A 23,991-nucleotide genomic window follows, 5' to 3' on the forward strand; every position below is an offset into this window, starting at 1 on the left:
TATAGTCTATGGAGCCTCACTTAACCTAAGTGATCTGAACCATTCTCTTTCTTGCTCCTAACTTAGAAAATTAACATCAGATGGTATGGATATCTCACTATGCTTTTCTCAGAATGCTTCTATGAATATATGTTTGTGTATATGTATATGCATAAATTATATAGTTCAACTAGATGCATAATGAAGAACCACACTAATAAACTACTTGGATTACAAACATTTCTTTCTAATAAGCCATCTGTTGGACAAATATGTTGTGTTTATTTCACTGTGGCATGAACCATGCCAAGAAATTAATGCAACTCCTTATTGACTTTGTCTAGGCTGGGAGATGTGGAACCTGAAAGCTGCATCTTTTTAACACATCCACTGGATTTGCTACTATGAGTTTAGATATCAGTATGCTAGCACAGCATAACATTCTTGACAGCATTTAGTTAGTCATGTTAATAATGACATAATCTACTTAAATTTGATTAATATAAATCCACAAGTCTTTTGGAACTGTTGCATATATAGCCTAACAATACTGTACAGATCTGATTGTTTCTGCGCTCAGAAGAATTTGTGTATTCTTTCCTCCCACTCTCTCCATCTCAGCTTTATTAGGCCCACTCTCTTCAGTTACCTTGTAGGCATCAGTCCCTTTTCTTGACCTGCTCCCCCTCATAGTGCCATCAGCACCCACATCTACCAGAAAACTGACCATCCCTTCCAGTCACTCCTCCTACCATCTGATTCCAGTGACCTGTTGAGGTCAGCAACTTCTATAAAAAAAGCAGAGGTTCTGATTTCCATGAGTAATGCTTTGAAGGTATAGAAAAAGAAATGTCACATGCATCTCTATCACAATTCTATCTAGGGGAAGTGCCATTCTTTGAGAATAAATATCTTGTTATATTTGGGAAGTGAAACACTAATCTCAGTAGAGCCTTGTGCAAAAATCTGAAGCTGCAGAACTTGCTGAATAGGAAAAATCAACAGTATCTTTTTACTGTGTTGGTATCAAGAAAAAGATAAAATCATTCTGGTCTTCTAAGCAAGAACTGTCAGCTTCAGCAGTCAAAGAAGATATTTTTAATAAAAATTATTTGTGTAGTCTGGACTTATCTGAGGAGTAATATTTCTCCAAATAATGAAGAAAATGTGACTGTTCGGCTTCAGTTAGAAGCTGTTAAGTTTTGGATTTAACCTTTTAAAGAAGATTTCCTGAAAATGAGTAAAACATGCTGAATTTTCTGCTCAACAAAAGTCTTGCCAACAGATGTAATTCATCAAGAACATGACTAACTTTAATAAGTAAAATAATAACTTACTGTGGTAGAAGGAGAATCGTTTCTGGAACATTAATAAAATGATTTTGAGATAATTTTAAACTTGTTATGCTGGATGACAAATCAGGTATGGTCTCTAGAACAGAAAAAGGGGTTAATCCCATTATTTTTCAGCATTGCTTTAATTATTTTTAAGACTGGAATATTCTAAAATCAGAGGCAGATTTAAAGCTCAGTCTATCATCTTATATACACAGGTCCTTACACAAGCTGCCAAAGGCAGAATCTGAACCTTATTTTTAAGCTCATTTAAAACTGAACTCCCAACATGAAAGAAGTGTAGAACAGAGTTAAAGTACAGGTTTTTATCACATTACGTCCTATTACGCTTAGTGTCATTTTAGCACTAAAAACTGAAGTAATCTTATTCACACTTTACTGTATTGCCAATATACGTAACATTCCTATCATTCACCCAGTGTGTGGTAGGTCATAAGCACGTAAAATTGACTTTAATGGTTCAGCTGTGTTTATTCACTGCACATATAAGACTTACCTTCCAAAACACTCTGACAATAAAAGATTTCAAAATAGAAAATTTTATATCCTGAGGAGGGAAATAAATTCTAAAAATAACTTATAAACTCCTACAATATCATTAAATTTTCATTTATATCAGCTGTGTTTTTCATAGGTAAATTAATTTTGAAACTTTTGCACAAAGTAAGTTAAGCTACTGAAACACATTCTGGGCTCAATTCAATTGCTTAAATACAGGAGTCTAGTGAAATGGTGAGCTGCTCAGTGGTACCTGAGCTATCTGCACGCAGCGTGGAAATACAACACAGGATCCATGGAAGACCTGCATTTTCTGGACAAGCAGCCACAGGCCAAGTGGAATACTTCAGGGCATCTCAACTGACACAAGTATTTACGTGACTAAATGAAACACCTTATCTTATTCAGAATTCTTTGCTGGATATAGTGGAATAGCAGTCGATATGTATTTCAGTACAGTAATAGACTTTTTTTTCAAGCTAGCTTTAAATTTCACTCTGTCTTGAACCTTACACAACAGTATGTATCATCCTAACTACACTCAACCATTTTTTAGAGCATCCACTATGAAGAGAGTAACAAGACCAGTTACACTGAGTCACACCAAAGGTCCATCTAGCCCTGTATACTGTTTCCAACAGTGATCAAAAGCTGATGCCTAGGAAGAGTTTAAATAAGGACAAGCATAGGTTTCCCTTGACTGCCCTCTCAGATGGCAACTGCTGGTGGCTGTGAGTTGGAAAGGTTTCTAGAAGGTGGATTCTGTTTTCTTAGGCACTTACCAAGGGCATTCATCCTGGCATTGAACAGCTCCAGCTTCATACAGCCCGTGAAGAAATTCTCAGCAAGGGCTGAAATATTGTTCTTACTAATGTTTAAAATTTTCAGCTCTTTCAAGCATATGGGTGAACATAAGCAGGAAATTTTGTTTCTATGATAATGAGAAGAAAAAGAAATCCATGTATTACCCAGAAACTATTAGCTAAAAAGCAAAAGTAAAGAGTATTGACCTGACATTGCTATCCTTACACAGACAAACCAAAACTAATAATTTCATCTAAATAAAGACTGACCAGTCATCAAAAATACTGGCATATGTAGCAACATGAAATAACAATGACTGATATTTGGGTTATTTTAATTAATCTGTGGAGCAAATGTCAGAAAGTACAATAAGGTGTCATTTCCTGATTATATAGCGTCATTCAAACCCACAGAAAGGGGAGTCATACATTTGTGAGTAGATCTGTCTACTAAAGATGTTTTTCTGCAGGATTATTACCACAGAATGACAGTCGATTAAAAAAAAAGAAGAAGAAGAATGAAAATTCCATAGGGGGAATTTAGGATTCATATGTCATGTTACAAACAATGTATTCTAGAAAGAACAACATTGGAAAGAGGCTGGAAAATGCAGGGATAAAAAGGACCATGCAGCATTCTTTTACAAGGGTAATATTGCTAAAACAGTATTAAAAATAAATGTAATGAGGAATTGCAATAAGATTGCAAATTTAAAATCTTCACTTTAGGGAATTTGATTTGATTCTTTAATACTGTTTGGTTTAGTTACATATCTTTCTATCTTTATTCTGTGTGGTAAAAAATACCACACCTCTATTTAAAATAACAAATTATGGGAGATATATGAGAGAGTGTCTGTAGTTTACAGAACTATGAAAAATAGTATTTGTAAGAATTCCCTGTATAGTATGAACTATTTTACTCACTAACAAATATGATAAGAAGTGCTGGTAAACCAAAATTGACGTATTTTCTCTACTTTTGCCATTTAAAATATACCCCTATCAATAAACACAATTTCATAAATCAGAGTTCCGAATAATGCTCAGTTTTGAAATACAGTCAAAATAATTTACATAACAGAAAAAGTAGCTAAATATGTTAGACAACACAAAGAATCCTTTGGATGAGTAGTATGACAGTAGAAAAATACTGTTACATGACATTTTCAGTATGTCACTGAAACTGTCTTGTTTTGCCATGCTATTAAATTCTATCAAAGCTAACAGATAACCTAATACACTTTGTAATTTAATAATTAAAATTGTAGTAGTTTACACATTTAGAAAATAACAGCAATGCTTAATTACTGATTAAATGATCTTTTCTGTGTAACAATAGTATTATTCAAGATGACAAATACATTATTTTCTGCTATGTTTGTTATACTACTGTCCATTTATTGGTGCTATTCTTACCCTTCTAGCAATAGTTGTTCCAGGTTTTCTGCAACATTTGCAAGAAATTCAGGAGTGCACACCAGCTGATTGTATGATAGATTAAGCTGCTTTAGAGTTGGACATTTGATGCAAGGATCCAAAGCAAAGGAAGGCCCAATGTCATTTCGAGAGATATCAAGGTTTGCAATACAATTCATTTTCAGTAAATAAATAGGAAAAGATGTAAATCGGTTACTGTGCAAATCCAAATATGTCAAACATTTCAAGTTCTGAAAGAAAAGGAGAATATGTTTTTTAAAAAAGCAAAAAATATGAATTTGTAAGTTTTAAAATGAGTTATATGTTATGCAACTTATTAATTTAATTATATTTGCCTTACCAGGAAAAATAGTAGAGAACAGCAGTTATACTAAAGGAATCCATAATATTTCTATTTAAAAATAAAACATAAAGCATTCTATAAAATTAACTCAGTTTCATAAAATTTGACAATGCAATTTGCCTGCAATTCTCAGTTCCATTTACTTAATTACATTACTCACTATAAGGCGCACATCCTAGAGCAGTCCTTTGCAGTAAATGTTTTAAAAAGTTCCATGAACATGTCTATACCTCTAGCTGCACATAAATCCATTGAATGAAAATTGAGTGCAAAATTAAATATGCAAAAATATACACCCATGTTCATGAGTAGTATTGGTGTGAGTATATTGTTGGAGACAAACAATGTATTGTAGATAATCTCAACTCATATTACATAAAATTATGCAGAATTACTTCACAAAGTTGTTGTGGAATGTTTGTAAGAACATTTTGCTGGAGCTCCAGTTTCTCAAGATGTTCCAGATGACTAGTTAAACAGCTACTCTGGCTGATGGCATCAATGTTCTCCAGCTCATTTGATGAAAGATCTAATGATTTAATATATTCTTTCTCTGAGATCAGTGAAGAAAGACTGTCTGATGGCCTTAAAGGTGGTGAGAATTTCGAGATTCCTTCTATTAAAACAAAAGGAAAATATGCAATCATTTAGTAGTATTATTTCATTTATCAAGTAATTAAAATTAAGATCAATCACCTTGGGGTCAAAAAGCATATGAGACAATTTCTGGATATTGGTTGACATACAATTCAGTGAAGATTTCTATTAAGAAACAAATTTGTAAGACTAGGAAAGAGACAGACACTTTTGTGCTGTACAAAAGAAGTAGCACCTTTCAAAAGCTAATAAGGGCATTCATGAAATTACATTGTCTGTAGAATTCTACATGAATTATTTGTGAAGCCCAGGAAGAAAATATTTCACTGTATATTCATTATTTGTACTCTGCTGTAGTATTTCAAATGTATCCTTCTCTTATAAGCAAATATATAATCTCTAAAATCTCTGCATGTTATACTTGTATACATAACCTTGTATATACTTACAAGGTTGAAAAATCTGTTATAAGTGTTAAATTGTATAATTTACTTACTGGGAGATTCATCTGAAAGCAGTAATTTTCTTCTTTGTTTCACTAATGGTTCATAATCTGAGCCAGGTCCCTGGAAAATCCCAGACAGAACAACAAAAGAACAGGTACAGATATATACGGATATCTGAAATCATTTCTTTTTGCGAGAACTTCCATGGGTAACAAAAACAGACTCAAAAAATAACAACAGGTCACACCTTCATAAAAATTGCTGATACATGCAGTATGAAACAATAGTAGATTTAAAATGTAATTGAAGTAGTGCCTTTTTGGCAATCTAAGATGACTCTCAGTAGGGTGGTGTGATAGGATGGAGACAGATATTTATAGAAACTAACTGTATTCTAAGGAACTTAGTCTCTCTAGTTTCCCTTTACAGTCAATGGAAATAGATGAGCTCCTTCAAATGAAGATGACATCGATTTCACTGATTTGTCCTCTAGTGAAATCTCTCTTCACTCATCAAGTGGTAGATTAGCTTTACTAGAGGATAGTTAGCCTTTGTGAATAGGCCCTCAGCTTTGGTATTTGCATGTGTACAGTACTAAAACATCAGACTGGAAATGGAAGTAATTCATAAAAACATGTATATTTTTATTCATCATAAATTTTGCTGGTGTAAACTCTCACCTGTACAGTCACCTGAATCAGAGGACAGTAACTGCACAGCAGTAGAAGGGAATACTAAATGGTAACAGTGAGACAAGGACCCATACAGTTACAAGACCTTTTCTAACACTTAATAATTAACAGTTTTACAGTACACAACACAGATGGATTTAATGGGAGCCTGGAATGAATAAGGATCTGACTTACCACCGAGTAGGAATGGCGTGGCAAAGCAGAGCCTCTTAGTAAGGCTGTTTCCCTACAGTATAAATCAGCAACTGCAATGGAATTGGACTTCTTTTTTGTAAAAAATGAACCTTCACTTCCTAGCAGAAAGCAATAACAAAGGATGACAGAAAAATAAGAAAATGTATTTAAAGCTGAGACTTAGAATTCAACTGTAATGTAGATGCTGACATACAAAGGAGAGACATTTCAAACACATCAATCTTAGCAGGAGCTCACTGGTTAATTCTGTGTGCAATATGCTGAGAACGCTAACCTTGCCCTATAATAACCTGACATGCTCCAAATGTGACCTGCAGCTTGTTATATTGACGCTTTATCGTTAAAATTTCCAACAAGTTGGTATTATTGTATATGTTTACATAACACATTTTTGTGCTACTGCAGTGTAAAGTAATTTTTTATTTAAAAATACATTTGCACTCCTATGTTTATTGAGACTGAAACATCAAGTACTGCTCTGGCTTTGGCAGTCTGGGGTCACCTGGATACACTTAGTATTCCCCCCTTCAGAGCTGCCTAAAAATCACTCCTAATTCCTAGGTAATTCCTAAATTCATTCCTGTTAGTAAAGTCGATACTTTTTACCATAATTTACTCATAACTTAAAAACTTTTCTATGTGGGACAACAAATAGTACCTATCACATGTCTGTGCTATAGTACTACAGAAATGAAAAATGGTGCTGAATGATGCAAAGGAAGAGAACAAAAGAGAGACCCCCCCAAAAAATATCCGTAGGATTCTGATTCCAAAATTCAAATCCTTCAACTGTGATGATTTCAGGTAGCCAGCACTTCTAAAACACAACAGTGACATCTGAATAAACAAAAGCCATTATAAGACCACTTATTGTTTTTATCAAAATACTGAGTTTATAGACAGAAATACTGTTTTTCACAAGTTAAAGGCACACAGATTTCCTGACAGGCCTGCCAAAAATAATGCTGGATTGAATATAGACTTGTCATTTATACTTTCTGATCAATTAAATATCCTTGGGATAGGGCTTATTTCACTTAATTTTTATGCTAACAAAGTAGTCCACTATACCAGATGCAGTTGGGTGCTCTTCAATTACAGACAGTCCAGGGAACATGGCATTTCTAGATCACAATTCATGTGGCTTATTTTTGATGAGATGAATTGTGGTCTTGAAGCACTTATTTTTTGACACTGACTATAAAGAGAATCTACAAGACTAGCTCAGAAACAGACATCAAAACAGTTGATGTCTAAATTTGTTTGGATGAATCCCACCCTCTCTCTCTACAGGAAAGCAACTCAACACATAAAGAACTGATTTGAAGTTGATAATCTAATGAGATGATTTAAGGTCCTAATTTTGCAGATAAAGACACATACTTACACACTATAACCTATTTTTCAAAGGTACCATAAACAAAATTTTAGATAAGAGTATTTTTGCATGTGAAATGTTTTTAATCTCAAATATAAACAAACAACTGACTTATGGGTTTTTTTGCATCCTATTTATTTCTCAGATGATAGTTTCACTTGCCTAATTACTTTAAAGGAATTTGTAGCTACGGTCTAGCCCTGGCATGCTAGACTGAAATTATCAAAAGAGAAAATTACAAGAAAACAATTACCTTCGCTATCAATGTCATCATTTAAAGGGAAAACACTGTCCACTAACGGGTCAGAAATTAAACCCCAGTCATAGTTTTTATCCACTCCATCTTCAGAGAAGTTTAAATCAGAGTAGGGTCTTGATTTATCCTCTGAAATATTCTTCATTTGGTATCTTAGCACCATTCTTGCCAGTGCAGAACCTGCATCTAGAAACCAGGAAGATAACATATTATCCACAAAATTCATATCACATTAAGAATAACAACAGAAATACCTGATTGATTTTATTTTCAAGGTTTAACAGTCATTCAACAACCTACTGAGCACTAGAAGAGATCCTCAACTGAAGATCTTGACCTAAAACACTAGTATAATACCATCAAGAGTTATTAACACATTTAGCACAGCAAATTCTATGTATACTCACTTTGTTTTCTTAAAGGAGTAACTTTTTCTGGGAACAAAGGAATGATCCAGGAAGGTTCAAGTCTTCCAATACCAAATCCTCCAAGACATATACTGCTGTTGGCTACATCAAGGCTAAGCTTCTTTAAGAGCAAGCTGATGATTTGGCTATCTCCTTTCTTTATACTGATGGTTAAAGCACACCGAACATCCTGCTCTCGAGCACCATTGGCTAATAGCAATTCCACCAGTTTAGGATTATTTCCTTTCTCACAAACCTAAAATAGAAAAACAACTAAAAAAATTTATGCGAGGGACTTGAACAACAGCTCAGAATGCAGTAAGAAATTTGACTCAAATTCACATTCATTATATTTTTAAGATCATGGCTATTTTTTAATTACACAAATCCCTACACCTCAGTGTGTATACCTGCCTAAAGGATTTGAGTACCCACTTCCACTTTCCAAAGTGTTTGACAAAAATATGGCAAATGCCTGAGACATGTAAGTGTAATTTCTGCCATGAGTGTACACAGCTGTTCGGCCAAAATGAAGAGTAATCTGTGTAGTTCGATTAGTGCATGGTGTCTATGGCACCTGCGTCTCAGTTCAACGGACAAAACATACTTGGTTGTTATTTTGCTATGTTATTTCGATATCAGATGAAAGGGCAGTAACGGTGTGCCTCACTACCCCTTGCCTAATACTAGGCAGCTGCTAGGTCCACTGGCTTATCTGGGTTTGGTCAGCTCTACCCCTTCCAGTCTCTCAACCTGTATTGCTACAGATAGCAATACTGACTGTGAATATTACAAGTATTTTTTAGAAATACCATCAGTTACTTTGATATCTCCACTGTGATTCACTAACTCTGATCTGCCGCTCTCAGACCCCATGGATGGATGGTCTGTTCCAGATCCAGCTGTGCTTTTCTGCCCAAACAGTTCCGCTGGCAGAACTCTTTGTGGGAACACTTTCTAATTCACTTCAGGCAAAACTGCTGGGGTTATCTCAGACCGAACATCTTGACTTTTGACACTGAAGCAGAATTAAGAAGTGCTCAAAAAAATCGTAAAGGCAGTCACATTTAGCAGGGAGCACTTATGAGCAGGTGTGAACAACAGCCTCATCTGTTGGCATGGCTGAATCCAGATGGGGTGTTTGCCCATAGACATAGTTTAGAAACCAATATATTTCAAATAGTTCAAGCTCTGGATGTGGCCACTGTCTGGCTACAGCTCTTTCCTGCAAGTGCAACCACAGTCAATCTAAGATTTGTATTTCTGTAGCTATATTGATAGAAAGTCATAACTCCAACCAGAACAGTTAAATCGGTGCAAAAACCTGTGACTGTACTGATCCTGGAGTGCTGCACAAAATAAAAGATCTGTCATTTGAGGGCAGGAATTTTGAGGCAAAGCCTTCGCTGTGGGTTAAAGTGTGTAAAAGTGAGACAAAGCACACTGAAACCTATCTCTCCAAAGTGCTGCCTGATCGTGTACTTATACTTTGGCCTCACAGTGCTTGGGAAGAGCTGAATTCAGAGTATCAGTTCAGGGACCGGGCTCTAATGGGCTTGACACCATCTATGCCTGATCTGTTCAAACTAAATGACTGGGAGTTTGCAAAGATTTGGTTCAAGCTTGCTTCCTCAAAAATATTCTAAAGCTAACGCTAAGTTAGTACCAGAGTGAACCTGGGTTTGCACGTGCACAGCATGAACAGTCAAAAAGCCTGGACTTTAAAATGAACTTGCATCAGAACTGAACTAGCAGTGCAGGCACATTCTAGGCGACAGGATCTCTGTGAGCCTCAATACAAAGTGAAGGGTGTTTCAGTGAATGCCAGACTGGGCCTGAAGTCATCAGAAGCAGCAATGGTTAACAACACTCAGGACATTGGCTGCACTAGCAATTGCCACCTGTGTCTTGACATATACAGGTACACAGAAAAAGAGCAAGGAACCCAAAAGCACAATTTTAAAGCAATAAAAGTACATATATTCTCACATACTACCTGATAGATCAAAGAGTTCATCTTTGTCTTCTTATTAATATCAGCTCCCAGCAAGAGTAAACATTCAGCCATAATGCTGTTGTACTCAATACATGCTTTTTCCAGCATCGCATTTTTTAAATCATCATTCTCAGCTATTTTAGCAAAGCATTTACAACACAGGCTTTGAAACTGAATGAGAAGACAAACAATCAAAGTTAGGATTAAAAAGCATGAGAATTTTTCAGATATGGAGCAGTCAAAAGAGAGAAGATACCTGTCGATCTCGCCGATCAGTAAAACACATGGACATCTGGTAGAAAATGACTGTGTCAAATGATTCATGTACCAGCAGCTTTGCAAAACAAGGTGACAAACCAAGGATTGACAAGATTGTACGAAATCCCTACAAACACAATGAAAAGACATGAAGAGCAGTAAGTGCACTGTTAAAAATGTCATTTTGAGAGAAGTCATGCAATACAATCAAATTTCAACCAAAAATATCTTCTTAATTTTTTTTTGTCTGGCTTTTAAACATGCAATAATTCACAAATTGGAGAAGATCAGAACAGAAGGCAGGAACACCTGGTGTTCTGTGTTTTTAAGGCTATAGTTTCATGCTTGTTTAGCTGACCCAGTTATGCAGATATTAACTGACATTTTGAAAAGCCAAATTGTGCACAGTAATATCTGGCAACATCCTGCCTGGCAGTGACACACACACTTGTGATTTCCTGACAGTGTACAGAGGGAACAACCTCCTCCAAAGGATGTGGGATGAAGATGCATCCCCTCTCCCAGTGTGTTGCTCCACAGCCCTTGAATTTGAAAAGAAAAATAGCTAGACTAAATGAAAAACTGAAAGAGCACATCTAGAAACTAAAAAGAAATACAAAATTATCCTGTTATTCTACAAGTAAAATTCCCCCGGGAAGAGGTGAACTGAGTAAATTATGGAACTCTGTCCAAATCTGATTCAGTCTAAACGACTTTATGTAACTTCCTTATCCCTGCACGTTATTTTGATCTATCTCTACACTGGTTGCTAAGCTAAACTTTAAAGTGTTGGGAGGAAAAACAGAAGGAAAGAAGGGAGGCTATATTGTGATATTTCCAGAATGGTCTGGAACTCTCACAAGAAGCTGATCTCACTAAAAAAAAGAAACTGGCAACAAACAGGGAAAGCTCTGGAAGCAGAGGAAACCGAACACGGGTAAGGAGGACTACCCCTACATATTCAAAAGCAGATGCAAAATCCACCCCTCTGACATAGTATTCCAATAATATCCTTCTCAAAGACAACATTCACACACTCATATATTTAAATGGCTTAAATTTTTTAATCGCAGGTGTAACATTAAGCTTATTGCTGCTGACAGACCTTGGAAGTAAGATATTTTTTATTATTTTTTACAAAAGGTGATCAAAACTATAATGATTGTTACCTCAAAAATGATAACAGATTGAGTGAATGATAGAACTGAATACATGCCTCCGAGAAACTCACCTCTACTACAACCCTGTTGGTTCAATTTTAAAGGCTCATAGCAATCTAGTAATTGTAATACAATCAGAAAAAAGTAATTCAAATAAAGAATTATACTTCAAATATAATTACATTAAAATAATTTTCTAAAGTATTGCCTTTTTTCACTTTTATCTTTGTACCAAGAAATAACACATACGTGCATCTGGATTTCAGTGACTTCCTTAAATCGTCGCAGAGTGGAAACCAGAACCACTGACAGAACATGCATAGTTGCAATACACAAACTCTTTCTTGTAATCAAAGAGACTAGAAGACTCAAACCCAAACACTGTATGTCTAGAAGAAAAAAGAGAGATTAAGAATGTTGATTACTCAGATATTCTGAGTGGCATAAACACATGAACTGAGTTTATATTGCTAATATTCTAGAAAGTTATTTGCATAAGCTATGACAGGGCCAAACATAACTACAAGTGGATGAATCTAGGGACTACACAGTACTGCAGCCTCTTCTGGCTGTGCTACCTACAGCACATCCGGTACTAAAGAGTGCGATAGGTAGGTACAGCTCCTACAGTGGATCAGACCATCCTATTATCATTCACATTCACATCATTCACATTCAAGTAACAAAATATCTTCTGTACCTTGCTCATCTGGATACATCTGTAGAGTGTGAAGCACAGTGTCAGTAGCTCCTCGCTGGGTTAAAATTTCTAGTGCACCACTGCACTCAGCTACAGAAGTAAGTAGTTTCAATCCACACTTCTGAATGCTGGGGTTTCCAATAAACTAACAGAGAAATCAATATAAAATCAGATCAACAGTCTGTTTTGCTAAAATCACAACAGGAATATTGTGTATTTGTTGTTCCTAAAGCATGTGAAATTACAGCTTACGCGACAATAAAACACAATAATTACAATTTCATATAGGTTCCCTTTCCAACCTTCAGTTTCAGTTGCTCATAACCTCCCCAGATTTTCATCTTTGATCCTGAAATATTCCCTGGCTAGTGTTCTACCAGACAGTGTGATTTTGTTTTTCTTAAAGTTTCATTAAAATCATTCACAAGTTTATATCATTTTGCCAGAATAAAGAAAATGAAAAAATGCATATCTTTTCTGGTTAAAGAAATTGAACAAAAATGGGGTTCTCTGAAAACTGGGACAAGTGGCCCAGAAACATGGTGACTACTGAAAAAGCTTCCCCTTTACCAGTTCAGCAGCTAGCCTCATATGGGTAGTGAGGTATGCCTTTGTGGGAGAGGCAGAAACAATATACCTATTAAGCTCCCTTTCCCAAGATTTTAAAAGTGTTTCTTTATTTAGTGAGTTATACAGCAATTCAACAGCTTATTTGTAATTATTTTTCCCAATTTTTCCCATTTCTAGATGGAGAAAACCTAGATGAGGTCTAGATCTGAAAAGGGGAAGTGGGTGTCACAGCATCTGCCAAAGCTGCAACAATATTTCAGTGAAGTCATGTCTATCTCTCTCCTTATCCCTTCACTCTTTTTTTCATTACAGTATGTTCATTTTTTGCCCTTCTGCTTGATACTATAGTACCCCAAAACAATAACAAGCTGGGTTAGAAAAAGTAATCAAAATGGTCACAAAACACTAAAGACTGTAATACAATCTGAAGTTAAACAACATCTTGCCTGCCTTGTCAATGTATTCCTGTATCTCTAGGTCAGGAAATGCCCTACAGACACGTTAGCGTTATTTTGCTGATACATTATTTCCTCTGACTTTTAAAATAATTGTGAGAGAGACATAAATTTCCTTAACTGAAGATGTTTGCCAAATCTCAAATGGTTGAGAGACCTCTAAAATATATGAATTATCACATCCATTTCAGCTGTGGTCATGTGAACCTTGTAATCCTTGTACCAGTGGGATTTGTCTGAAGGCCATGAAGTTAAACACTTCCTATCATTAGGATTTAAGGTTAATTTGCTGTGCAAGGTGCCCAGTACTTTCTCATTACGTTGGGCCTCCTGGAAGTGATGCCTTTCACTTTTCAGACTCCCCTCCAAGGCAGCATGATCATTTCGTTTTCCAGAAGCTGGAAAATCATATGGAATTGAACAGTGCAAAGAATGGAAACAACTGAGAAACATTGTTCTATTGAAAGCAAAGAAATACATATGCATGAAGGCCATATTAAGGAACCACTCAGTTCAATGTGTAGCTGAGGCAAAGGTATGAGGATATATTTCTTGTATAAACTAGTCCATAAAAAAATCTAAAACACGCTATATGCTTCAAAAAAATCAGCACTGCTTTTATAAATATCCTCTAGAATCACTGTATAAAAGATGATCTAATGTACTCCAGAGCAGAAAGTAAGACAAGAAATCCCAAATAATAAATGAAACTGGAGGGTTCAGCTAAGATTAATTATATCAAATCAATAGCAAAATCACTATGGAAGTCAGAAACCATTGCAAGTGCAAAATACTGACAAAATTTACTAGGATAAAGTTTTAACTATACCCTGTTCAAAGCATCAAGCACCAATGCATGAGTTCCCTCCAACAAACATTGGCTTTTAATGACTTTTAATGTAAGTGCAAAAGCAGCATCTCCAACATCTCTGGAAGAACCAATCTCGTGTTCATTCCTTGTATCTGAAACAATGAAAAACAAGCTTCTTCAGAAGAGCAGATTTAGTATTCTCACTATTAACCCAGTATTATAATCAAATTGGCACACAGGTTTTTATAAATGACTCAGAAGGCCTATTTCTGATCTTACGACATTTTCAAAACACTGTAGTAACACACTAGAGTCCCTCCAGATTTACAGCACTGTGTGAGTACGCTGCGTTTGAGATGACGATCTCACCATATGTTTGCTCACTGCTTACTGTGGAAATGTAAGATCATGCCAAAGAATTTCGCTTAAGGTACGCAGGGTTTGAGCTACACGCTTTCTTGGTGCTCCTGATACCACTTCAGAATGCCCCTGCCTTCTGAAAAGGAGACACTGTAAAGGAGTCATAAACTAATTGCCCTTTTTCCCTTGGCAGCACATCAGAGGCCAACTTTTACTGACAAATGACATAAGTGGAAGGCAAGCACACATAAAAGAACACAGAATGGTTTTTCAGATTTAACTTTCTTGTAGCTATCAGTGCTTGCAGGCAAGTGGTACTACAGACAATAGTGTATAGAAATCCTTTAAAAGTCATGTTTGTATCCAATCTGATTACTATTTTTTTCATGAATGTTTATTCCCCAATTAACCTTCTAATTCCAACATATATTTTGTGCTTTTTGTTTCGTTACACTGTAGAAGGACCACACATCTAGGACTTTGGCAAAAAAATCCTTGCGTACATGTTAAAAAATACATATCAAGTCTTAATTCTTCTGTTTATTGAAAGAATTGGAAAGTATTTCGATTATAACTCAAAGAACAGAATGAAACTGAAAACCTGAAAGCATTCTGCATGTTAGTAAAGTTACTCGTTTCAAAGTTACTGGTTTTGTAATATTCAATTAAAACTCCTAACAGACACTTGCAAAAAGTTGTTCTGAAAAAAATTTAGTACCTCCATGTCTGTACTATCACACTTAAGATCTCTAACAAAACATTGGGGAAAAAGCAACATATACAGCAGTAAACTGATAAAGAAGAGTTAAAGCTTTCCCCAAACTCTGTTAATGGTGTAAAAAGAAAAATGAATACATTTTTTCACATTGTAGATCACCTATAAACAGCTTTTTGAAAAGGATTTCCTAAGCTAGCTGGTCGGGGCTCTGTTTTGCTATGGAAAATACTCCGTTTCATATCTTTGAATTACTGCCTGTATTTTTTGGTGTCAGATGTCCCATTCTGATGTTCCTTCTGAGAGATACTATTAAAACAATTGCACTTTGCAGTACAATCATGTTGATGGAAAAATCATTATCACCGTTCGCTCTTACCTAAGTTTATGTTGAAGGTACTCTATCTCACCAAAAGCTCCACGGATTCCTCAACAGCAGTGGAGCTAAATCAGTACTGATTGAATCAAGGGGATTATCAGCAGTGATAATTTTGGTCTATTACCTTCAACGCCTCAGTTTTCCTCCATCCTGTATGTTCTTAAAGAGTTATAGAAGCTCTGTGTTAAATACAGAACTTCAGTTAATTTTCTGAAGTACCACAAAAGATTGTCTGACTAAGAAAGACTAAAACCCAGCTATCAAATTATGTTCTCTGATTTAGTGTATGATCTCACACCAATTATGTTTTTAGATGACTTACCAGGCATCATAAAATGTAAAAGGACTCGAAGTGCTTCTAGTTGTACAGAGAGTGATTTTTCATGTTTCTTCATGGCTTTTACAACTTCTGATGCAGCTACTGTCATTATATCCAGATGAGGGAAACTGATAATATTATTTATAGAATAAACAAAAAGAATGCATTTGTAAATTTTTTATGTTTGCTTCCTTAATTAGCGCTGTGTGATACCCCTTTAGAACACTGTAACTTTGGTTTTAGCTATGAAATATAAATTAAACTATGGTAATTTTCCTCTTCATAGCAAATATTTTACTTTCATGCCCTTCCATCAGTGCAGTATATGTAATTATTTCTGTTCTAAACCACTGAAAAGTAAACCTTCAATTCAATCCAGAAAAACAACATACAGAAAATATATTATTTCATTCTGGATACTTCAATATTGGATTCATATGTTTCACTTTTGAAAGGGATACATGAAAAGATACATGTCCTCCTTAACTTATGGCTTCACAATTGTCATAAAATACTGATGAACTGACAGATACTCAGAGAATAAACAGAAAAATACCAGTCACATGAGGTTCTAATCTTGAAGAAAAAGAAAAAAGCTAAAATAACGTAGCTCAATGTCATTTAGCTTTCCTAGAAATCAGTAGCCAAAGGCCGCTAATTTACTGTTAAGGTAATGTTCTTCTTTCATTTTATAATACTTCTGTTAAGGTAATGTTCTTCTTTCATTTTATAATACTTTTTATTCCTGTGAACATCTATGGAAGCTTTGAGACTTTCTTCTTTATAATGTAAAATTATTCATAAAAATGTATGTGACTAAATCTTCAGTCTGTCATTTTTTCACAAGCAGCTTAGCATATACACAGGTCTTAGGGAGAAGGCTGATGAAACTTGGTAGGACACTCGGAATCACATTTCCAGCCTGTATACTGATATTTACAAGTCACAAATTAGTTCTCCATTAATTTGCCAGAATATTTGCAAAAGCCAATACAAAAGTAATAGTAACACAATGTTATTTTAACAACAGGCATTAATACTGGGGGAAATTGCTTAGCTCTAAATGGAGGTCAGTGTGGCTAACAGGAGGGGCTAGAGAGCCTATTCAAACCTCAGTGTTCAAGAATCACAAATGGCAGAACACAGAGCTCCCTACACACACCCATCTGGGCATTTGACTACAGGGCTTACAAAATTCAGTGGCCTGAACAGGGCCATCAGCCTTGGGGTCAATTTTAACTTAGGCAAAATGGTCAATAATTTAAACGTAATCGATTACAGCACTGAATCTCATGCACTTTCACCTTGAAAGAAGTCATATATTTTTAAGTGTGTATTACCTTCCTTCAAAAACATGATTCAGTATTCTGCAGGCACTTTCAGCCACCTCAGGGTAATGTGGATATTTCCTCATTATGTCCAAAACATTCATGTGTATTCCTTTAGCCAAAAGTGTCTTCCTAATATTTACTACAACACAAAACAGCAAGCATCATATAAGCTAAAGTACATATGTATAAATATACATATATATATAACATTGGCCTACCAATAAACAAAAATTTGCTCCAGTTTTCCATTTTACCTCTATTCTCAAAAACAATAGAACTGCTCATTTCTCTTCTGTTTTTTGATTCTTTTTCACCAAACATATATGTTATGAAAGTGTATATTAGATTGGGAAAAGGTTTCAGCAGAAACTGACTTGTGTTTGTACAGTTTAACCTAAAGCATTAAAAACCCCAGTGTTTAGTCTAAGTTTAAATGCATCTACTGTTTTTACTTACACAAAGTTAACTTAAAGGAAGGAGAATGTACTGCTCTCTTTTATTTTAAAAAAATATTTTATTCTTATACATTTTTTTCTGAATTGCACTCTATTATCATGTAGGATAGCTAGAACTTTATAACTTTCAAAGACCTCCTATCTTCCAAAATAAGGCTTCAAAAATGAAAGTGAATATTATCTTCCTCATATGGTCAGATGACTCATATGGCCAGATGATATTAACCCACTCTATTTATTTTGTTAACCTATTTCATTTTAATTCAAATACCCAAGCAACAGCACATGCTGCATCTATAACTGTAACCAACCGAGTTCAGAATACTATACAAATATTCTGTTATCATGGTAACTACCACCAATTCTTGCCATTCCCCGTTCAGTACATTCATCTCAAATGGCTATTCAAGCAATATTATATTGTGCCAGAGGGTTTTACTATGCTTCTTTATGTCTATTTTTTCCAGTGTAACAACATTCATTAAAAAAAAGAAAGGAAGAAAAAAAGACAAAATAAAAATTTGCTTTGGATTTCCAATGGGAATCAAGGCCCACTTGTCAGTTTCTTTTTGAAATTCCAGTCCTGACATTCACTAGTGGTCAATGCAAACGTTGTTATAAAAGCGCTTGATATAATATACTATTACAGTATGCATACATTTATGAGATCTATTTCTCCATATAGGTACATTTTTTTTCTCAAATAACTGTAAAAAAGCCTTCACTGTTTCATTTTATGTACTTGGATGGCTCAGTAACCTAGTGATAAAATAATGCCTTCTCACCTAAAGCATGGTATTTAACTGCTAGTCTTTATCTTCCTATCTAGCCAGTGGTTTTCAATTTGCAGTCTACAAACCACTTGAGGTCCATAGCCATTTCAAAGGGCTCTGGGAAAGGTATTTAAGGAAAGAAGGCCAACTGTCAGTAGGTTTAAATAGTCTACACAAGGGTCCACATCTCCTTTGAAAAACTTTGAGGGGTCTGCAAATTGAAAACAGTTAGGAAACCAGGTTAGGGACACAATCAGGACTAAAGCAATCTTGAAAACTGTTATGCACATGCTTAACTTTCTACACATGATTTGATCCACTGAAGTCAACAGGACTGCTCCTATCTCCTATGTTAAGCAAGAAAGTAATATTAGTCGAGCTGTAATCCTCGCTCATGTGAGTTACAACAAATTCTGCTCTTGATGAAATTCAAACATAGTGATAAATATTTAAACAAGCATACAAAGAGAACACTCCCTTTTCATGTTTCCTGCTCTAAAAAATAGCAATTGCGACACATGAGCGGGCAAAGAGCTCTTTACTTCCAGATACTCTCTTTGATACTTGCTAAGAATACCTTTTTCTGACCATGGAACAGACTTCCTATTAAATACAACTGCATAATATTTTAATCATAGGGAATACTGTGCTCACACAACAGCATACTTTTAATAGTCTCTAATATTACAGCAATAACGTTCTGCTGAATTGGAAAGCGAAGATAATTAAATTCCCTTACCATTTTGTTGTGACAAAATTGCTAAGGTACTAGCAGCTGCCTGAAACACTTCTTTTGAAGAGGAATGCATCAGCATGGACAGCATCACTTCTCTGTCTATTGGGAACCTTTCATAAAGAGAAACAAATCACTGCAGTGACTGTATAATGGCAGTTACTCCCTTCCCGTAATTCAGTTTCCTAAAAAGGTACTAACATAACTAAATAAGCAACATAATTACATTTTCAGATGATTGTACTTGGCTTCTAGCATTTTTCCATAGCACAACCTGATAGAAAGCCTTTTGCAAACTATGCGTATTAGCCTGTTTCCAATCCACTTGGAATCATGCCTCCTGGGTGACTTGAGGTCCAAAGCATACAGAACAGACTTATTAAGCTCTGAGAAAGAGTTCAAATGAAACGAAATTAAGTTTTATTCATGTCTAGATTCTCCCTAATGAGGCAGCACTCCTCCTACTATATCCCGCCATCTAATCTGGGGGGAAACGAGCATCACTTTTCCATACATCCTACTAGATGTCTTAATCCTCACTATTTTCCCTACTCTTACGTCCTATCTTTGCTGCAACAAAGACGAAACTCTTTGTGAACTGTACCTATCAGACTGTGTCCTGACTCCATATTAAAACACTCGGAATTCTGTCGGAGTCAAGGTTAGCATGCTTTTCACGGAAGATACTTTAAGTGTTGTTGATGGCTATGCCCTTCTTCATGTATTAGAAAAGAAGAAAGAGAGATAAAAATAATTGAAACATGAAACCCCATATGGCCTAATAATAGGCTTCCATTTTTTTCTCATTTCTAAAAATATAGTTCAAGGTATTTAATACTGACTGTTTATCTCCATCTCCAATCTTCTCATGAAGGTTGCGTTGATACAGAAACAGATTTTTCAAAGCCCAACATGCAGCCTCCTAAATTTAAAACCAGAGAAAACAAAAGGATTAAGAAAATATACTTTTCGAATATCAAAAATATTTTTTAAAAGTTTTAAATATTTTCACTATTTTTCAGTCCATGACAGAGGTACAGAAATCAAAACAGATTCAAAATTCTGATTCCATCACAACTACTCAAGTTGCTTCATGCAGAAATAGAGCGAGCTGCAGAGTGTCATATTCTTTATAACTGGGATAGGCCTGAGTTAGGAGCATGTGCCACATTATCATTATTTGATTTTCATTTTGATACCTATTTTAGGCTAAGATTAATTCTTCTGTGGATGTACCTCTGTTTTGCTGCTCTATACAGAGAGCTGAGTAGACAACAAGCTTTCAGATGGCTAAAGTTACAGGTAATAAGTCTCAGCTAACTAAATACACTTGATCCAGAGGAGTAACTGAAATCAGTCAAGGTGAATAAATGTGGGAATGACAAACAGTGATTCTAAATCTAATGCAGCTTTGCCTGTATAAAGACATTTGAGAGAAAATTATGTTGCTAAACGTTTTTTAACACATAATGTAGTCTTTCCATATCCATTGAGAAATTCTCACCAGTACATCGGTGTTTTTTCGGTGCTGTTCTAATGCTTTATAACAGGCTTCCAACCAGCATAATTTTTCTTCCTCCTCCTCTTCTTTCTTTTCCTCTAAGTCTCGGTTTAAGAATATTGTTTCAGCTTGAAATATAAGATATTTACAATAAATTCTTAATGTCAATTTAAAACACATACGATTTAACCTTCCCCTAGTCATGGAGGTGATCACACTGCCTATGTGGGAAAGTCAGCTGAAGACTCTTTTCAAAATAAATGGGGTGTGAATTAGTCTCTTCTGGGAAGGGAGAAGCCTTTTCATATAAATTCTGTGACAGATCTGAATAATTTCTTTAAGGTTATGAAGGGATTACCAAACTCCTTTACAGTGTAGTAAATTAGGTAGATAGTTACAGATCAGTCAATACTTAACCCTCTGAAAAGGCCCGCACATATTTTTCTTTGTTATGCATTTATATACAGAATATCACAGACATAAAATACAACTGCGGATCATTTATACAAAACACTCATTACAGTGCGACTGCTCTGACGCAGTGCCATTAAAAAAAGAAATGCAAATTGCAGTTGCTAAGAGAAAAATATTTGGCCCCAGGAAGCACAGTAATTCAGAAGAAATAATTTCATACTTGTGATTTTCAGCACTTAAGAAAAAATAAGGTATCAACACGAACATGTTATCTGAAGTTTACCAGAATGTATCCCAATTTCTAGTATCTGCTATTTTTTGGAACCTTACATAACATTTCTACTGACTTCAGTCTGAAACAGTTACCCAGACTCTAAGAGAATCAGGTCTTCAGCTTTCTGCCACTAGCTAACTAACTTCTCTTTCGAAATAGTGCCTGGAGGGTACTCAAGGAAAAGTTTAAACCTTAAAATTGATTATAGAACCCAAACACAAGCAACTGCTACAAACTGCCACAGCATGAGTACTGTCATACATGGCAATCCCAGCATGAAACTAGCATTGCTATCTCTAGAGATATTATATTAAGGAGGGATTATTCAATATTTGCCTACAAACAAACAGGTTGCTTTGTTAGGATCCATCAACATAATGCACCAACTCTGGACACTGTAAAGTTGATGTTGGGTGTGTGGTATGAGCAGAGGCATGTCACAGTAAAACAACGAATGGTAAGCATGTGGGAAATCACCAGTACGAAAACATTCATCTGTCCATTTATTAATAATGCAATTTGTTTATGCATTTAGGAAGGAATTTACTCACTGAGAAGAGCTAAACAAGTGAGAGCTGCAGCCTGTAGCTTCGCATTTTCAGAATATGTTTTAACAGCCTTCACAATGACTTCCGGAACCTTATGCAATACTAGGATATTGAAAAAATTTCCTGAAAATAGATGAAAATATTAAATGAACATAAACATATATCTCGACCTTTATACACTTCTCTTACACATATAAATTTCTCAGCACACAATGCACCAACTTTATCTGTAGTAGATATTAGATTTGTTACTAGATGGCCCAACAATACTCTATTTGTGGAAAAAAGAGGTCAACGGAAAAAAAGGGATCTAAGTCTTCTGTGTTTTTTTCCTAATATATGTGAAAGAACCCTGGAAAAGATGGTACAGAAAATGGAGGTTTAGTGCAAAATGAAGTTCTCACTGCTATCAAAATAACAAGGATACAGTCAGTGTAACATTTACAGACTTCCTGCCAGGAAGTAAATGGAGCTCTGATCTTGAATTCCTGCAAGGATTTGATTGATCATATTAAGGAAGTGGTTTAACCCTGTTTTGCCCTCTGGTTTTGTGCTCCTCACTAATTAGATCAAGGTCAGCAGTATAAATATGGAGTACATACATTTTGGAACAGTAGGAAGAATTACCTTTCGATGATGAATATATTTAAAGCACAATTTTTACCACAGCCTGTGCAGTATTTTATATTGTAGGTTGAATATAAGCAATATTGCAAAAAGCAAGCAAATGAAAATAATTTCCCCATTTGTTGTGAAAACAAATGTCATACATAAAATAATACAGCAGCACTCACTTTGTAAAATATAGTTTGACAGCTATGTTTTCTATTTTGTTATTCAATTTTGTTTAATTCTTAATTAGTAAAAGTGAGAATCACATTAGCAACATTAAAGGTCAAATTAAAATCTGTATCAATGTTTCTTGAATCCTTCAGATAAAGTGAGAAATTAAGAAGTCTAAAGTCTATTATATTTAGGCATCAAAAATACAATTTCATGCATGAGAAAAGCTCATTTCCTTCCCTCAGTTCTGGTCTTGAGCCTTACAGGTGCTGACTATATTGAATGTCTAGATCTTTCACTGAGAGGTAAGTACCTCTCCTAATGTTTAACAATTTAGTCCTATTAGCCCAACTGAACAGAGCACTTAAGAACAGGCTTTAAGGCAAGTCCTTTCCAGATTCATCATTTCTCTAAAATTTTGGCCTTAACACCATTACGAATGCAATTGGAGATAATACTTTTTCTCCTTACCCTGTAGTAGAGTGGTCGTGTTAGCAGCATCATTGTTTCTTGCTGCATTTTGTTGGAAATTGTATGTTTGTGTAAACATGTTACTTACCTCACAGAAATTAATAGACTATGTGATGAGTAATTATGCTGGATATGTGGCTGGTCAAACAGATATCAGTCAGTTAAAATTCTGTTGACAGTCAAGACTAGGAGAGTCATTACCAGATTAGCAAGAATACATGACTGGCAGCTACACACTAGCAGATGCGGACTTTACCATTTCACTACCATTTAACTCCGGTTTAGGAAGACAGTGGTTATCAGAATAATTTGAGAAGCCACATTGGCTACATGGAAATCTTCCAGACTATTCCACTCATATGACTGACAGGAAGGAGTTCATAGCAATTTCACACCTGTTTCCCTGTGTGGTGCTGTGGACAGCATACACAGTCTCTCTGCTCTTCGCATACCCCTCCTGAAGAGAGGCTACACAGTCTCTCTCCTGTTCCCATACCCCTTCTGAAGTTCTTTATCAAGTGGAAGGGCATCTGTTATGCTGAGAGAAGAAACAGATCTGGTGGCTGCTACACTGCCGCTAGTGCTTGCTGGTCGGT

The 23,991-nt window shown here is 35.5% G+C and overlaps 1 protein-coding gene across 2 annotated transcripts in view; it reads right to left on the minus strand.

The window, feature by feature from the left end:
- The window catches only part of LRRK2 (leucine rich repeat kinase 2), a 71,610-nt gene that overhangs the window by 30,276 nt on the left and 17,343 nt on the right, over positions 1-23,991 (minus strand). For both annotated transcript variants that reach the window (XM_064505879.1, XM_064505886.1), the window contains 19 exons: positions 22,145-22,264; positions 20,909-21,033; positions 20,247-20,326; positions 19,411-19,517; positions 17,453-17,582; positions 16,116-16,240; positions 14,358-14,491; positions 12,504-12,648; positions 12,053-12,192; positions 10,642-10,770; positions 10,386-10,556; positions 8,390-8,645; positions 7,980-8,168; positions 6,328-6,446; positions 5,512-5,581; positions 4,814-5,034; positions 4,055-4,305; positions 2,615-2,763; positions 1,317-1,410 (listed from right to left, as the gene is read on the minus strand). In XM_064505879.1, coding sequence (XP_064361949.1) covers positions 1,317-1,410; positions 2,615-2,763; positions 4,055-4,305; positions 4,814-5,034; positions 5,512-5,581; positions 6,328-6,446; positions 7,980-8,168; positions 8,390-8,645; positions 10,386-10,556; positions 10,642-10,770; positions 12,053-12,192; positions 12,504-12,648; positions 14,358-14,491; positions 16,116-16,240; positions 17,453-17,582; positions 19,411-19,517; positions 20,247-20,326; positions 20,909-21,033; positions 22,145-22,264 — 2,755 coding nt within the window. The remainder of the gene's footprint in view (positions 1-1,316; positions 1,411-2,614; positions 2,764-4,054; positions 4,306-4,813; positions 5,035-5,511; positions 5,582-6,327; positions 6,447-7,979; positions 8,169-8,389; positions 8,646-10,385; positions 10,557-10,641; positions 10,771-12,052; positions 12,193-12,503; positions 12,649-14,357; positions 14,492-16,115; positions 16,241-17,452; positions 17,583-19,410; positions 19,518-20,246; positions 20,327-20,908; positions 21,034-22,144; positions 22,265-23,991) is intronic.

The sequence above is a fragment of the Dromaius novaehollandiae genome, chromosome 1 (genome assembly GCF_036370855.1).
Source record: "Dromaius novaehollandiae isolate bDroNov1 chromosome 1, bDroNov1.hap1, whole genome shotgun sequence".
Lineage (NCBI taxonomy): Eukaryota > Metazoa > Chordata > Aves > Casuariiformes > Dromaiidae > Dromaius > Dromaius novaehollandiae.